The 15942-nt window shown below is 64.6% G+C and overlaps 1 protein-coding gene across 1 annotated transcript; it reads right to left on the reverse strand.

Moving 5' to 3' along the window:
* Nucleotides 1–633: 633 nt before the first annotated feature.
* On the reverse strand, nucleotides 634–15716 carry CTSD (cathepsin D). Its single transcript, XM_055355147.2, has 9 exons — nucleotides 15463–15716; nucleotides 12970–13129; nucleotides 10944–11067; nucleotides 10402–10520; nucleotides 8758–8990; nucleotides 6310–6432; nucleotides 1895–2039; nucleotides 1704–1802; nucleotides 634–1537 (listed from the first exon to the last, which is right to left on the reverse strand). The coding sequence occupies exons 1-9, from the start codon at nucleotides 15528–15530 to the stop codon at nucleotides 1370–1372; spliced, it is 1239 nt and encodes a 412-aa protein (XP_055211122.1). The 5' UTR covers nucleotides 15531–15716; the 3' UTR covers nucleotides 634–1369.
* Nucleotides 15717–15942: the final 226 nt, after the last annotated feature.

The raw sequence follows: 15942 nt of genomic DNA on the forward strand, positions 1-15942 counted from the left end.
CCAACCCCTCCCTTCCCAGCGGAACAAGCGCACCGCGTTATCAGCCCGGGCATCCATGACTGTGGCAGCTGTGGCTGGAGGGGACTTCTGAGTCCAATCCCTGCAACCAGGGACCCTGGGCAGGCTTGCTTGGTGCCAGCTCAGCTCACTGAACACAAAACCGCTTCTAGGGCCTGGGAGGCAAGAAGGCCCAGCTAGGCCAGCCCCCCATGCCACCTGGGGCCATTTATTTCCTGGGACAAGAGGGCTGAGGAGGGTGACTGGTAGGCCTGCTCTGAGGGTCCCCGAGAGCAGAAATAGCCTCTGTTCGAGTGCTGTGGCCGCCTGGCTGGGCCACCTCCCTGAAATCACTCCTCAAGGCTGGCACTCACACTAGACACCCTGAAACCCCAGCCAAGGCCACATCCTGCCAGCTACTGCTCCAGACCTGGGAACAAGTCAGTCCCCGCTGGCCGACCAGGCTGGAGCCCATGGGCTGGGCAGGGCAGGGCAGGGGGCCATAGGCCCGGGGCACCCCAAATGCTTGTCCCGGTGCTGCCGAGTCAGCTGCCGTGCCGGCTTCGCACTACCTACCCCCCTTCCCCATCCCAAGTTGGAGCCACCCCTGACCAGGCACAAGAGCACACCAGCACACAGGGGAGGCCAACAACTGTATTTCCATGTCAGCTGGGGCTCTCAGCTGCCCAAGGGGAGGACAACAGAGGTCAGCTGCAGAGGAAGGCTGGCACCAGCCCCCAATCCCAACCCCACCTCCAGGCCAATAAATGCCCCTGGGACGGGCTCAGCCCCAGCACCAGCCTGCAGGCTCCAACAAGGTGGGTATTATCCCCTCACTCCTTCCAGCTCATCCTCAGGCCTCTAGTGGCCTCATCCTCAATGGGCCTGGGACACTGGACAGGTAGGGGTGGCAGAGCCCAGCTGGGCCCAAGCTGGGCAGAGGGGCCCTCAGGCAGGGCAGGTTTCCAAGGGAGGGCCCGGGAGGACGGCCTGGTGTGGGGTAGGGGCTCAGCCCAGTGGGAGCTGGTAGGGCTGGGGAGGGGACTCCCTGGAGATGAAGGGAGCCCCAGGATACACAAGCTCGGCTGCCAAGCTTGGGTGGGGTCTTCCAATCCATGAAACAGATCTGTGCTCTGGATCAGCTCTACCCCCACCAAACAGATGGACAGACAGGCAGGCAGCATTTCTGAACCCAGGGAGGGGAAAACCACAGAACAAAACAGCAAGTCGGGCTTGGGCCGCCGGCTTCCAGGGCGCCCAGGACAGTGGGCGGGCGAGTGTGTGGGTGTGTGTGGGAGGGGCCGCCGGGCCAGGGGCCTCCTGCTCTGGGACTCTCCTCTGTTTCTGTGCTGGCGCGCGGACGGCTTGGGAACTAGAGGCGGGCAGCCTCGGCGAAGCCCACCCTGTTGTTGTCACGGTCAAACACAGTGTAGTAGCGGCCGATGAAGACGTCGCCCAGGATCCAGAGTGGCCCGCTGGGTGGCGGGATGTCCATGCCCATGAAGCCGCTCAGGCAGAGGGTCTTCCCGGCCTGCGACACCTGGGACGGCCCTGGTGGTCAGTACCCAGGCCTGGCACCACCCGCCCCCTCACCTGTTGCCCGCTCACCTGAAGCGTGCGCCCCCTCACCGCCCGCTCACCTGGGGTGTGTGGCCCCCCGCTGTGCCCGCTCACCCGGGGCGTGTGGCACCCCATTGCCCGCTCACCTTGAGCGTGTAGTCCTCTGGGGACAGCTTGTAGCCTTTGCCTCCCAGCTTCAGTGTGATCGCGGGCAGGGTGGACACCTTCTCACAGGGGATCATGTACTAAGAGGGGTCACAGCAATGTCAGGGTGGTAGTGGTGGCCTTGGGGCTCCCCCTGCCAGCCCCAGCCCCCGCCCCAGCCCCCGGCGCTCACCTCGCCCTGGATCAGCGGCACAGCCCCGATGGCCTTCTGCAGCTCGCGCACCTCATCCACGGGGCCCACCATGAGGGAAGTGCCTGTGTCCACAATGGCCTCACAGCCCTCCTTGCACAGGGTCAGCCCGCTGGCCACCTCCACCCTGCGGGGAGTCAGGGCGTGAGGCCCCTGCCCGGATTGGAGTGTGCCCTGGGGGCCCAGTGCCCCTCCCTGGGAGCCCCTCCCCTGGCTGGGCTGCACTCTCCTCCCCTCAGGGGTCCTGGAAGCACAGCCGGCTGTAAGCCCTCCAGGGAGGAGGGTGGGAGAGGAGACCCAGAGTGGTAGAGGGGGTGGGAGACCCTCAGGTGGTGGTGAGGGGCATGGAGGGATGGAGGGGATGGAGGGGCATAGAGGGATGGAGGGGATGGAGGGATGCAGGGGATGGAGGGATGGAGGGATGCAGGGGATGGAGGGCATGGAGGGATGGAGGGGCATGGAGGGATGGAGGGATGGAGGGGATGGAGGGATAGAGGGATGGAGGGATGGAGGGATGGAGGGATGGAGGGATGGAGGGATGGAGGGATGGAGGGATGGAGGGGATGGAGGGGATGGAGGGATGGAGGGGATGGAGGGATGGAGGGATGGGGGGATGGGGGGATGGGGGGATGGGGGGATGGAGGGATGGAGGGATGGAGGGCATGGAGGGGATGGAGGGATGGAGGGATGGAGGGATGGAGGGATGGAGGGGATGGAGGGGATGGAGGGATGGAGGGGATGGAGGGATGGAGGGGATGGAGGGGATGGAGGGATGGAGGGATGGAGGGGATGGAGGGATGGAGGGATGGAGGGGATGGAGGGATGGAGGGATGGAGGGGATGGAGGGATGGAGGAATAGAGGGATGGAGGGCATGGAGGGATGGAGGGGATGGAGGGATGGAGGGATGGAGGGGATGGAGGGGATGGAGGGGATGGAGGGGATGGAGGGATGGAGGGGATGGAGGGATGGAGGGATGGAGGGATGTAGGGGATGGAGGGGATGGAGGGGATGGAGGGATGGAGGGATGGAGGGATAGAGGGATGGAAGGCATGGAGGGATGGAGGGATGGAGGGGATGGAGGGGATGGAGGGATGGAGGGATGGAGGGATAGAGGGATGGAGGGATGGAGGGATGGAGGGCATGGAGGGGATGGAGGGATGGAGGGGCATAGAGGGATGGAGGGATGGAGGGGATGGAGGGGGATGGAGGGATGGAGGGGGATGGAGGGATGGAGGGATGGAGGGATGGAGGGGATGGAGGGATGGAGGGATGGAGGGGGATGGAGGGATGGAGGGGATGGAGGGATGGAGGGGATGGAGGGGATGGAGGGATGGAGGGATGGAGGGGATGGAGGGGATGGAGGGATGGAGGGATGGAGGGGATGGAGGGGATGGAGGGATGGAGGGATGGAGGGATGGAGGGATGGAGGGGATGGAGGGATGGAGGGGATGGAGGGATGGAGGGGATGGAGGGATGGAGGGGCATAGAGGGATGGACGGATGGAGGGGATGGAGGGGATGGAGGGATGGAGGGGGATGGAGGGATGGAGGGGGATGGAGGGATGGAGGGATGGAGGGATGGAGGGATGGAGGGGATGGAGGGATGGAGGGGATGGAGGGGATGGAGGGATGGAGGGATGGAGGGGATGGAGGGATGGAGGGATGGAAGGGATGGAGGGGATGGAGGGATGGAGGGATGGAGGGGATGGAGGGATGGAGGGATGGAGGGGATGGAGGGATGGAGGGGATGGAGGGATGGAGGAATAGAGGGATGGAGGGCATGGAGGGATGGAGGGGATGGAGGGATGGAGGGATGGAGGGGATGGAGGGATGGAGGGATGGAGGGGATGGAGGGATGGAGGGGATGGAGGGATGGAGGGGATGGAGGGATGGAGGGATAGAGGGATGGAAGGCATGGAGGGATGGAGGGATGGAGGGGATGGAGGGGATGGAGGGATGGAGGGATGGAGGGATGGAGGGCATGGAGGGGATGGAGGGATGGAGGGGATGGAGGGATGGAGGGATGGAGGGATGGAGGGGATGGAGGGGATGGAGGGATGGAGGGGATGGAGGGATGGAGGGATGGAGGGATGGAGGGGATGGAGGGGATGGAGGGATGGAGGAATAGAGGGATGGAGGGCATGGAGGGATGGAGGGGATGGAGGGGATGGAGGGATGGAGGGATGGAGGGATGGAGGGGATGGAGGGATGGAGGGGATGGAGGGATGGAGGGGATGGAGGGATGGAGGGGATGGAGGGATGGAGGGATGGAGGGATAGAGGGATGGAAGGCATGGAGGGATGGAGGGGATGGAGGGGATGGAGGGATGGAGGGATGGAGGGATGGAGGGCATGGAGGGGATGGAGGGATGGAGGGGCATAGAGGGATGGAGGGATGGAGGGGATGGAGGGATGGAGGGATGGAGGGGGATGGAGGGATGGAGGGATGGAGGGGATGGAGGGATGGAGGGGATGGAGGGATGGAGGGATGGAGGGATGGAGGGGATGGAGGGATGGAGGGATGGAGGGGGATGGAGGGATGGAGGGGGATGGAGGGATGGAGCGATGGAGGGGATGGAGGGATGGAGGGGATGGAGGGATGGAGGGATGGAGGGGATGGAGGGGATGGAGGGGATGGAGGGATGGAGGGATGGAGGGGATGGAGGGATGGAGGGGATGGAGGGATGGAGGGATGGAGGGGATGGAGGGATGGAGGGATGGAGGGCATGGAGGGATGGAGGGATGGAGGGATGGAGGGGATGGAGGGGATGGAGGGATGGAGGGATGGAGGGATGGAGGGGATGGAGGGATGGAGGGGATGGAGGGATGGAGGGGCATAGAGGGATGGAGGGATGGAGGGGATGGAGGGGATGGAGGGATGGAGGGATGGAGGGGGATGGAGGGATGGAGGGATGGAGGGGATGGAGGGATGGAGGGATGGAGGGATGGAGGGATGAAGGGGATGGGGGGATGGAGGGAGGGAGGGATGGAGGGATGGAGGGGATGGAGGGATGGAGGGATGGAGGGATGGAGGGATGGAGGGATGGAGGGGATGGAGGGATGGAGGGGATGGAGGGATGGAGGGGATGGAGGGATGGAGGGGATGGAGGGATGGAGGGATGGAGGGGATGGAGGGGATGGAGGGATGGAGGGATGGAGGGATGGAGGGGATGGAGGGATGGAGGGATGGAGGGCATGGAGGGATGGAGGGGATGGAGGGATGGAGGGATGGAGGGATGGAGGGCATGGAGGGATGGAGGGGATGGAGGGATGGAGGGGCATAGAGGGATGGAGGGATGGAGGGGATGGAGGGATGGAGGGATGGAGGGGATGGAGGGATGGAGGGGATGGAGGGATGGAGGGATGGAGGGGATGGAGGGGATGGAGGGGATGGAGGGATGGAGGGATGGAGGGATGGAGGGATGGAGGGGATGGAGGGGATGGAGGGGATGGAGGGATGGAGGGATGGAGGGGATGGAGGGATGGAGGGGATGGAGGGGGATGGAGGGGATGGAGGGATGGAGGGATGGAGGGGCATAGAGAGATGGAGGGATGGAGGGATGGAGGGATGGAGGGATGGAGGGGATGGAGGGATGGAGGGGATGGAGGGGACGGAGGGGATGGAGGGATGGAGGGATGGAGGGATGGAGGGATGGAGGGGATGGAGGGGATGGAGGGATGGAGGGGATGGAGGGGGATGGAGGGGATGGAGGGATGGAGGGATGGAGGAGCATAGAGGGATGGAGGGATGGAGGGATGGAGGGGATGGAGGGGATGGAGGGATGGAGGGGATGGAGGGGATGGAGGGATGGAGGGATGGAGGGATGGAGGGGATGGAGGGGATGGAGGGATGGAGGGGATGGAGGGGATGGAGGGGATGGAGGGGATGGAGGGGATGGAGGGATGGAGGGATGGAGGGGCATAGAGGGATGGAGGGATGGAGGGATGGAGGGATGGAGGGATGGAGGGGATGGAGGGATGGAGGGATAGACAGATGGAGGGGATGGAGGGTCATGGAGAGTCACAGAGGGATGTGGGGATGGAGGGATGGAGGGGATGGAGGGATGGAGAAGATGGAGGGTCATGGAGAGTCACAGAGGGATGAGGGGATGGAGGGCATGGAGGGATGGACAGAAGGGATGGTGGGTCATGGAGAGTCACAGAGGCATGGAGGAAATGGAGGGATGGAGGGATAGAGGGAATAGAGGGGATGGAGGCGATGGGGGGCATGGAGGGGCAAGGAGGGGTATGGAGGGCTGGTCTGACCCCATCTCTTTCTTGCCCAGCTCCACTACTCCCTACATGCAACCCCCACCTGCAGAACTGGGGTCCTCCAGGGTCTCCGCACGCCGCCCCTACCCACAGAACCCAGGGGAGCCGACTGCAGCCACTACTCACTGGTCCAGGTGGACCTGCCAGTAGGCCTTGCGGGTGACATTCAGGTAGGACAGAGAACCCTTGTAATACTTGGAGTCTGTGCCACCCAGCATCAGCTCACCCCCAGGCTGCGCATCTGGGTCCCTAGGAGGAAAAGGGAGGAGTCAGCTGCCACGCCACCCCCCAAGCACAAGAGTGCCAGGTCAGGAGTAAGGGGGTGAATGTGGCAATCAGGGAGAGCTTCCTGAAGGAGGGGCCTTTCTGAAACTGCAGGGATGGAAAGGCCCAGAAGGCAGGAGGAGGGACAGACTCCCTTCTTCCCGGGGTAGGGCTGCTCTGTGTGGGCCCAGCCTGGCCCAGAAGAGGTTTTCCTCAACCCTCAGGTTCTCCTGGTCTGATCAGGAGCCAAGGTTCAGCCAGACATCAGGGTCAAGGCTGGGGGCAGACAAGGAAGTGAGCGCCAGGAGCCCCAGTGGGGAGGACCCTGTCTGTCTGTCTGGAAGAAAAAACCAAAGAAGGCTTCCAGGAGGGAGTGGTGGCACAATCTGGGAAGTTGGGATGGCTGGTTCTGGCCGCAGGGCCTCTGCACTGACTGCTCCTGGGAACACCCTCCACCTGCATCTCCAAGCCATGTCCGCTCATCTCCCCCTCATCCAGACCACTGATGGCCAGCCAAGGTGCTCCTGGGCAGGAGCGCACTGCACTTCCTAGGACCTGCAACCCATGTCGCCCAGGTTCGTTTCTAAACATTCCTCAAGTACAGCTTTCAACGCAGCAAATCCTGCCGGTCCCGGTAGAGAAGCTCTCTGTGTCTGGGGCGGTTCTGCCATCCCGCCAAGGCGTCTGCAGCTAAGCTGGCCACCATCCCACTGCCTGTCACTCGAGGCAGTGCCAGGCCTGACCCAGTCCTCCCAACACCGCTCGGGGCCTCCGCCCTCCTCCAGCCTCCTCCGCCTTTGCCTCTTGTCAACACCTCTGCAATCCCAAGTGTAGAAACCTGATCAGCGCCTCCCACCCCTCCTCTCCTCACCAAACATGCTTTCAGAAGCCCTCAGACCCTCCCTCCTGCCTGGCTCCACTTCCTGCCCAAGCTGCTGCCTTGAGACTACACCTGGGCACTCACAACCATGTGCACCTCCCCTACCTGGGCACTCACTCTGTGTGCCCCTCCTTCCACCTGGCACTCATGCCTGTGTATGCCTCCCCTGACCTGGGTACTCATACCGTGTGCCCCTGACCCACATGGGCACTCACATTGTGTGCCCCTCCCCCACATGGGCACTCATGCTGTGTGCCCCTCCCCCACATGGGCATTCATGCCTGTGTCCCCCTCCCTGACCTGGATACTCATGCTGTGTGCCCCTCCCCATGTGGGCACTCATGCCTGCATGCCCTCTTGCCCTCAGGGGACCCCTTTTCACCTGGCTGCCTCCCCTGTGCCCCAAGGCTCCTGGGGAAATGGCCCAGCCGGTTCACCTGTGTCCTGGCCTCTGGTGAGCAGCTTAGCCCTGGGTGTTGCTAAGGAGTATTCACCACCCAGGCAAGGGGCAGAGCAAAGAGGCCCAGCCAGCCCTACAGCCGGAATTCTGCCGGAAGCGATCCAAGGTCGGGGTCAGGCCCAGAGACTCCAAGTGCCAAGTGAGCCACGTGAGGTAAACCTGCCCCTGTCAGCCCTGGAGAGTGTGGGGCAGTGACCAGGCGCAGCTCAGGGCAGGAGGCCGCCGGCTGACACGCTGCCCACCCCCAAAACAAAAGCCCCCAAACCCCAGTCACCCCTCTTACGTGGAACCCTCCACTCAGGTCTGCCCCGAGAAGAGGAAACTAACTGAGTCCGACGTCCCCTTCCCAAGGTCACCTGACCATGGGTCACCCATGCTGGAGCAGCGGCTGCAGGTGGGGGCCCTGGGGGAGAACCCTTTTCCCAGAAGGAAGGGCCCCCTATGTTCCTCCTCGAGGGCAGCCAGCACCTGCTGGGGACGCCCACAGAGCTGCTCGCAGCGTGGTGCCGGGGACCCATACGCACCCAAGGTCACCTCCCCGGGGATTCCCGGTCCCCTGGGAACCATGCCCCTCTCCACCATCAGCAACCCCGGGACCAGGACCACATGTGCCCATCACCAGGTCCGGGGACCGACGGGCCGACTGAACCAAGAGGAATTGCCACGACCCCTGACCTGGGTCCATTCTCATAGGAGGGAGGCCCAGCTGCCAAGGTCCCAGGACCCACAGCCTGGCCCGAGCCCCTCCCACTGGGAGACCCCAGCCAAACAGCTTTCTCTGTGCTGTCGCTTACTCCTCTGCAGAAGGGTGGCCAACCCCCGCCTCCCGGATGCCCTGAGGTCAGAGGTCAGGAGCTCTGGCACAGCAGCAGGGAGGGGGCAGCACTGAGAGGGGGTGCCTAGAAGGCTCCCCGTCCAGCCCCGCCCCGCCTCCCAGCAACGCTGAGCGAGAGGGAACCCAGGCGCGCACCTGCTCAGGTAGAAGGAGAAGATGTTCTGGTCCACCAGCTTCTGCTGCATCAGGTTGTCGAAGACGGGCAGCACGTTGTTGACGGAGATGCGGGGGTAGGCCATGCCCAGGATGCCGTCGAACTTGGCTGCGATGAAGGTGATGCCTGGCTGCTTGGTGGCCTCCCCGAAGACCTGCCTCTCCACTTTGACACCGCCTGGGGCAGAGGCTGACGACGCTGACTGGCAGGGCACCTGCAGGCCAGGGCAGAGTCAGTGGGCGGCAGACAGGCTGAGCCCTACACCTCTCCCTGAGCATGAGGCTACAAAACCCAGCTCAATGGATGCCCATCTCACACACGATGGGGCCCAGAGGGCCCAGAAGAAAGGGCTGGAAACCCTGAGCTGAACACCGCTGGGGATGGGGACATGGGGTATGGCGGGGCCCTCTTCGTGGAAGTCATCAGGGCTCGGTTTACACGAGATGGGAACCAGGCAGGAGCACAGACGGGCAGGCCCCTTGCTCCGCTCCCTGCTCCGACCTCTTGTTCCCACCACCAATGACAGGCAGGTCCTGCTCCTGCCCTCAGCGCTGGGAACAAGACACAGCCTGGGCCAGGAGCCCGAGAGATGGGGAACCTGCCGACCCCATCCCAAGCTCACAGCCATACTGGCCCCTTCCCCTTCTCTGCCTGTCCCCTCCCCCAGCCCTGGATGAGGCTGCAGAGAGAGAACACCGCCAGAGCAGGATGTGGGAAGGGAACGACAGCTTGAGGCTGACATGGGGCGGAGGGGGCAGAAGAGGGCGGAAGAGGGCAGACAGGGCAATTTCCTGTTCAGGCTGAGCAGGGTCCAGACAGGAGGGCTCTGAGGAGCCCCCAGTACAGACTGGACTCCAGCCCAGCAGAGACTGTTAGGAGCAGCTTCAGCTGGAGGAAGGGGCCCTCTTCCCGGGTCCCTGGGCCTGCAGGGGGGCTCTGCTGCCCTCCTGGCCCGCTCCAGAGCTGGGGGCTGTGTCACCGTCCCATAACTCCGGAACCCCTTGTGGCCTGGCCCACCCCCAGCAGACAGCTCCGAGGTGAGAACTCACTGAGGCCCAGGCAGGGTGACAAGGGCCAGCTCACCCTCTCCTAGGGCAGGGAGTTGCTCTGCACAGGGCCCTGAGGATGGTGGATGCAGGCGGGGCCCCCAGCAGCCACTGCTGCTCCCCCTCCCTCGCCCTCCCAGGCTCCTGCCAGTGACTCTCCGCCAGCAGCCTCCACAGCGGGTTCCTGGTACATCCTCCCAACCCCAAGCCTCCCCAACCCCTCGGCCTGCTGCAGGGACCCTGTGCAGCCCCAGGTCCAGCCCTCAACACCTGCTGACACCTCAAACCCAATGTGCCAAAAAGAGCTCGATCGATCTGCCCTGTCCTCCCTCCCACTCACTGTGGCCTAACTCTGGGGACCCCTGCCCCTGTACCCCCTGGGTTTGGGGCTGTCCCTCCAGCCTGCACACAACCAGGCCCATCCCCAGACCCCTCCTCACCCTGCTGACTGCCCCGGCCACCTGAGGGCTGGGGTTGGGCTGGGATCACCGAGCCCTCCCTTTCAACCACATACCCACGGTGGGTGAACCCCACACCCTGGCACCCTCGAGTCCTGGGAAAGGCCCCAGAGGGACTCACCGACACAGTGTCCTGGCTCAGGTACCCGGAGAGGCTGCCCGAGCCATAGTGGATGTCAAACGAGGTACCGTTCTTCACATAGGTGCTGGACTTGTCGCTGTTGTACTTGTGGTGGATCCCTGCCCCAGGCGACAAGGGGGCCCGCCGGTCATCCCGCAGCCCACGCCACGGCCATGCCCTCCCATCCCCCTACAATCTACCATGGAGCCCGCACACCCCAAGCTGCCTCCCCAGGGTGGGATTTGGAGGGGATCTGAGGCCCACCATCATGCCAGAGCCCCGGGACTGTGGGCTGTGACCCCGGGCCTCCCTCCCAGCCACGGCTGGCTCCGTGGCCACCCCAGCCTCAGTGCTGCTGAGAGCAAGACCACAGCTGGTGGTTCACCCGGAAAGTCAGTGGCTGGAGCAGGGTGGAGGGCTGGCCTGGCTCACGGGGCCAAGAGGCAGGAGAACTGCGTTGCCCAAGTGATTCCTGAGGCAGCCCTGCGGCGACATCCCGGAAGGGCAGGACCTGGGCGACAGGGCCAGGGTGCGTGACTCACAGCAAGCGATGTCCAGCAGTTTGCAGTGGATGGAGGGGACCCACAGGTTGGAGGAGCCCGTGTCGAAGACGACTGTGAAGCACTGCGGGGGTGTCCCGATGCCAATCTCCCCGTAGTACTGGGCCTGGCAGGGGACAGGGTCCGTCAGAGACGGGAGAGGGGCCCCATCTCCCCGTAGTACTGGGCCTGGCAGGGGACAGGGTCCGTCAGAGACGGGAGAGGGGCCCCATCTCCCCGTAGTACTGGGCCTGGCAGGGGACAGGGTCCGTCAGAGACGGGAGAGGGGGCCCCAGCTCCCTGTAGTACTGGGCCTGGCAGGGGACAGGGTCCGTCAGAGACGGGAGAGGGGGCCCCAGCTCCCCAGTGGGCCTGGCAGGGGACAGGGTCCGTCAGAGACGGGAGAGGGGGCCCCATCTCCCCAGTGGGCCTCAGAAGGCCCGGCTGTCCCCAGAGCCAAGCCCTGAAGGCCCATACTGGAGGGAGGGGCATCACGGGGCCCACAGCTGCCAACAGCCACCCACTCCCACCTGCTCAGCCTGCAGGGAAGATAGGCCAGGTCCCCAGCCCTCGGTCCTAATGCCCACGGGTACTTGGGGTCTCTAGACCCCTGGCTTCTGTCACCTACCCCTGCTCAATACATGGTGAGGCTGAGGACTTCCCCACGGAAAAGACAAGGCCAGAGGTCAAGCCAGGGTGGGGACAGATGTGGCCCTCAGCCTGAGCCCCGGGTGTAGGAAAGCCCGGCCTGGAAGACTCCCCTGGTGGCCCGCAGTCCAAGGTCTGAGAAAGGAAGTGACTTCCTCCCCAGGTTGGGGCCATGTCAGGGTCTGATTCTGGGTGTCTCAGTGCCTGCCCTGCCCTCCAGGGTGAACCCCAAGCCTGGAGGGCTTCCAGGCAGAGGGGTTCAGCTGGTCAAGGGGAGAAGGTAAGCCTTACAGTCACTGCCTGCCCAGCAACCCTGCCTTAATGGCCCAGGGCCTCAGTTTCCCCGTGTGTACACAGGGATAGCAGGGGCAGGTGGGGGTGCTGACTCAGGGATCAGGCAAGTACAAGGGGTCCCATGCCGCTGACCCTCTCAGGAGGCAGAGAGTAAGAGGGTCCTGGAGTTTGGGGTCGCCTGGGCGCCCGCTTCCCCCAGGATTGGAGCCTGGGCCACCGTCAGCCACCAGATTCCTGGCACCAGCCCAGCCCAATGTTTCTCCGACTGCCTGGCTTCACGGAGCAGCAGCAGCTGCTGACTCATGGCCCCACAGAAGTGACCATTGGCAGGGGGACACTCAGCAAATTTCCATGTGTGCGTGTGCATGTGTGTGCATGCATGCATCCGCTTGCTCGCGCGCTAGGGCAATCAGGAACTGGCCAGTCGGGACCAGGCACACGGCGCCTGGTTCCCCCCAGGGCCCCCCTGGCCCAGTCACATGCCTGTGAGTCTTGGGCTTCCTGTCACAGCCAGGACTCGGGCCAAGCAGGACAGAGGGCAAGGCTCCCCCACAGTGGGCCAGAGCCCCGAGGCTGGAGAGCAGGCCCTGGCCTCGAACTGACCCCACAGAGCTGGGACCAGGCTGACCAAGCCCCAGCTTGCTAGGTGGCTTCCAGAGTGCTCCACCTTGGATCCTCCTTCCCCCGAAGGAGTAGCGGGCACAGGAGGGGCTGCTGCGAGAGGAAGAAGATGGGGAGGGGATGGGGAGGCCAGGAGTCACCACACGCCTCCCAGCAGGACAGCAGTGAAAGGCTCCAGGTCAGCCGGCCACACTCAGGCAGGCCCAAGGACCGCCCCCTCAGGCGAGCTAGCACCAATCAACCTCCCAGGCCCGAGCAGGACCAAGACCCTGCAACGACAGGGACCAGTGGCAGGAGGTTCCAGGATGGGGAAGAAAGGAGTGTGGCTGAGCCTGGACGCCACCCTGGCCAGGTGAGCCACTCAAACTGCGCTGCTGAGAACAGGAGGTGGGAATGTTCCCCACACTCCCACGGAGCTCTCCTGACAGTGGGTCCGCTTGCAGCAGGGCTAAGACCTCATACTCACGTCCATGTAGTTCTTGAGCACCTCAGGAATGGGCCCCTCGGTCACGGCTGGCACCGCCTGGGAGTACTTTGAGACGGGGCCTTTGGCAATCAGGTCCTCCACAGAGCCCCCAACCTCCGACATGGTCCGGCGGATGGACGTGAACTTGTGCAGCGGGATCCTGTCAACCACGGGTCGGGGCATATCAGGGAGGCCCTCCCGCCTGCCGGCCAAGGCCGCCAACACTGCACATCCACCTGGAGGCCTCTGGGGAATCTCAGAGTCCCCACAGCCAAAACCAAACTCCTGTCTGTCACCTGGAAACTGCTGGCCCAGCTCCCCCAAGTCAGTGAATGGCAACCCATTGCCCCCCCCAGGTTGCACAGGCCACAGTCCTAAGAAGTGGTCACCCGCCACCCACCTCAGCCCCACACACCCAACCTGGGGGCCAGTGTGCCCACCCCTCCTCTCCTCAGCCATTCTGGAGGCTCCAAAGCCCCCAAGGGTCTCCCGTCCTCCCTCTGCACCTGGGCTGGTCTCTTCCAGGATGGTGGCCAGCATGGCTGCTCAGGGTGCTGGCGGGTACCTGTCACTCCTGCCCAAAGTGCTCTGAGGCAGCCCACTGTACCCAGCCCCCATCACACCTGCTCTCCACCCACAGACACCTGCACGAAGGTGGCCCCACCTCCAGGCTGGCACTGGCAGCTCTGCCTGGCCTCCTCTGGCCATCAGATGGGCCCTCCACACCACCTCCAGAAGCCCTCCTTGACTACCTGTCCTCCTCCACATGGACCCTGCGGCTGCCCAGCGCCCTCATCCCACATCTGTTCTGGTGCATCCGCACCTCTCCTCACTCCATGCGGCTCCACGAGGTCCAGGACTGCACCTGGGGCCTTAGAGGCTTCTGTGCTCCCCCCCCACCGCCCTGCCTCCCCTGACAGCTGCACTCAGGGTACTCCTCCAGAGCCCTGTCACCCAGCACACCACCAGCCAGGGTGCAGGAGGGAGCTCCAGACTGAGATCAGAGGTCCTGAGTTCTAAACCCAGGAAGCGAGTAACAGAGAGAGGGGTCCCTGCCCCTCCCCCAGGGCCACTGGCCTTCCCCTTGTTGTGAACCGACTCCTTGTTCCAAGGAAGCTCCCCTGGGCTTTTAATCACTTAAATAAAACCTCTTCCCTGCCCCAGGGACTTGAGAGTACAAGGTCATAGCCGGCTTTTCCTGGCTTGTCAGGGGCGTGGTCCGGGAAGCTGAGATTATTGCCTAAGAGCTGGTGGGCTGGAAGAGCTCCAGGTTTTGTCCTGGGGGAGGGACACGCCCTCCAGGGACCCAGGAAGCAGGTGTAATAGTATCAGTCGCACAAGAGCTGGAATCAGGTGAGGGCTTGGATTCAGCTACCCTTCCCTCCAAGAAGCCCCAGGATCGTTTCCCCTCTGCTGTGTCTGCCCTCCTTGGAGAGGGGAGGCCTGTGGATAGGCTGGCAAGGTCAAGGCAGGCTCAGGCTTGTGGCTACTCCCCCACAACGACTTTAATTGGGGCTACCCGCCCCCGGGCCGTTCCCCACAGCCTTTGGTGAGGCTCAGTCCTACCCAGCCCACTGCTCCTGCTGGCCCAGCCAGCTCCAGCCCCGCAGCCTTCTGACCTCACCCACCTGCCCAAAGGCAGTGGACCCATCGCAGATCCCAGGTCTCCCACAAAGGCCCAGAGCAAGGGTGGGGCAGGTGCCCAATGGGATGGGTCAGCATACCCCTCCTGGGAATGCAGGCTGCCTTGCAAGGGCTGGGGAGGGGGTCAAGGAAACAGACTGCATCATGGCCCTCCTCTGCCCGGCTGGTCAGGCATGACCGGGCCCCATCCCATCCAGGCCCAATCGGTGGCCTCACCTGGCACAGGGGATCGGCCTGAGGAGCGTGTGGGCCTCACTACAGCACAACCCCAGGCCCGGGGTGGGTGAGCCGACCCACTCCCCATGCCTCCTCCTCTCTCAGGGACGCGGGAACTCCTAGGGTCTCGAGGGGTCTCCCAGCCCAGGGCCTGTGGTAAGAGCCGCTGGAGCAACCTTTTGAAGCCCCCAGCTCACAGGTGGTAAAGGGGTCCCTAAGGAAATGGACTCGCCCAGACTCGGGGGCTCTGGGGCCTGACCTAGGTCTCCAGCAACAAGGGCGCTCAGTACAGACCCCAATTCCACCTGCCCCGAATGAGCACTACCTCCCCCCGCCCCGCCCCGTCTCCAGGGAGGCTGCGGTCAGTCTGCAGTCCTCAAGGTACAACCCAGGGTGACATGGGGGAGAGGCATCTGGCGCCTCTGCCCCGGGTCCCCTGCACCTCCGGAGCCCGGCGCCCCGTAGGCGGGTGGTCCGTGCAGGAGGCCGCGCAGGGCGGCACAGGTGCATTCCAGCGCGGGGGGCGCAAGGGGCTCGTGGGGGCCACAGGGGAGCGCGAAAGTCACCACAGGCCCCGGGACCTCGGCGCCGCGACCCCTGCCCGTCCCTGAGCCCCGGCCCCTGAGGCTTCACCTGACGAGCGCGGAGGCGGGTGCAGCCAGCAGGCAGAGGGCGAGCAGCAGAAGACTGGAGGGCTGCATGGCGGCGGCGGCCGGGTCGGAGAGGGTCGCCGAGGCCGTGCGCTTATAGCCGGGATGACGCCGCAGTTGGGCCGGATCAGCTGACCCGCGTGTTTGCACCCGGACCGGTCACGTGGGCGCGGCCGGCGTGCGCGGGGCGGGGCGGAGCGGGGCCTGGCCTGGGCGGGGCAACCTCGGCGCACGCGCACAGCGCCCGGGGGTGCGCCTGCCGCGCCTACAGTTCCCTCCGCTCGCGCCCGCGCCAGCGCCCGCGCCCGTGGGGTCAGCCCGGCCCAGCATCTGGGGTCTGGAGGATTCCCGTTTCGGCCTGGCGCGGGGTCGTGGGGCGGCCCACCCTGGAGGGCCCCGCGGGGTGACCCCTGTCCCGGCCGCCGCGGCCGTCCCCGCGTCCAGGCCTGCGCGGGGCGCTGCG

Source organism: Gorilla gorilla, chromosome 9 (assembly GCF_029281585.2).
Source record: "Gorilla gorilla gorilla isolate KB3781 chromosome 9, NHGRI_mGorGor1-v2.1_pri, whole genome shotgun sequence".
NCBI lineage: Eukaryota > Metazoa > Chordata > Mammalia > Primates > Hominidae > Gorilla > Gorilla gorilla.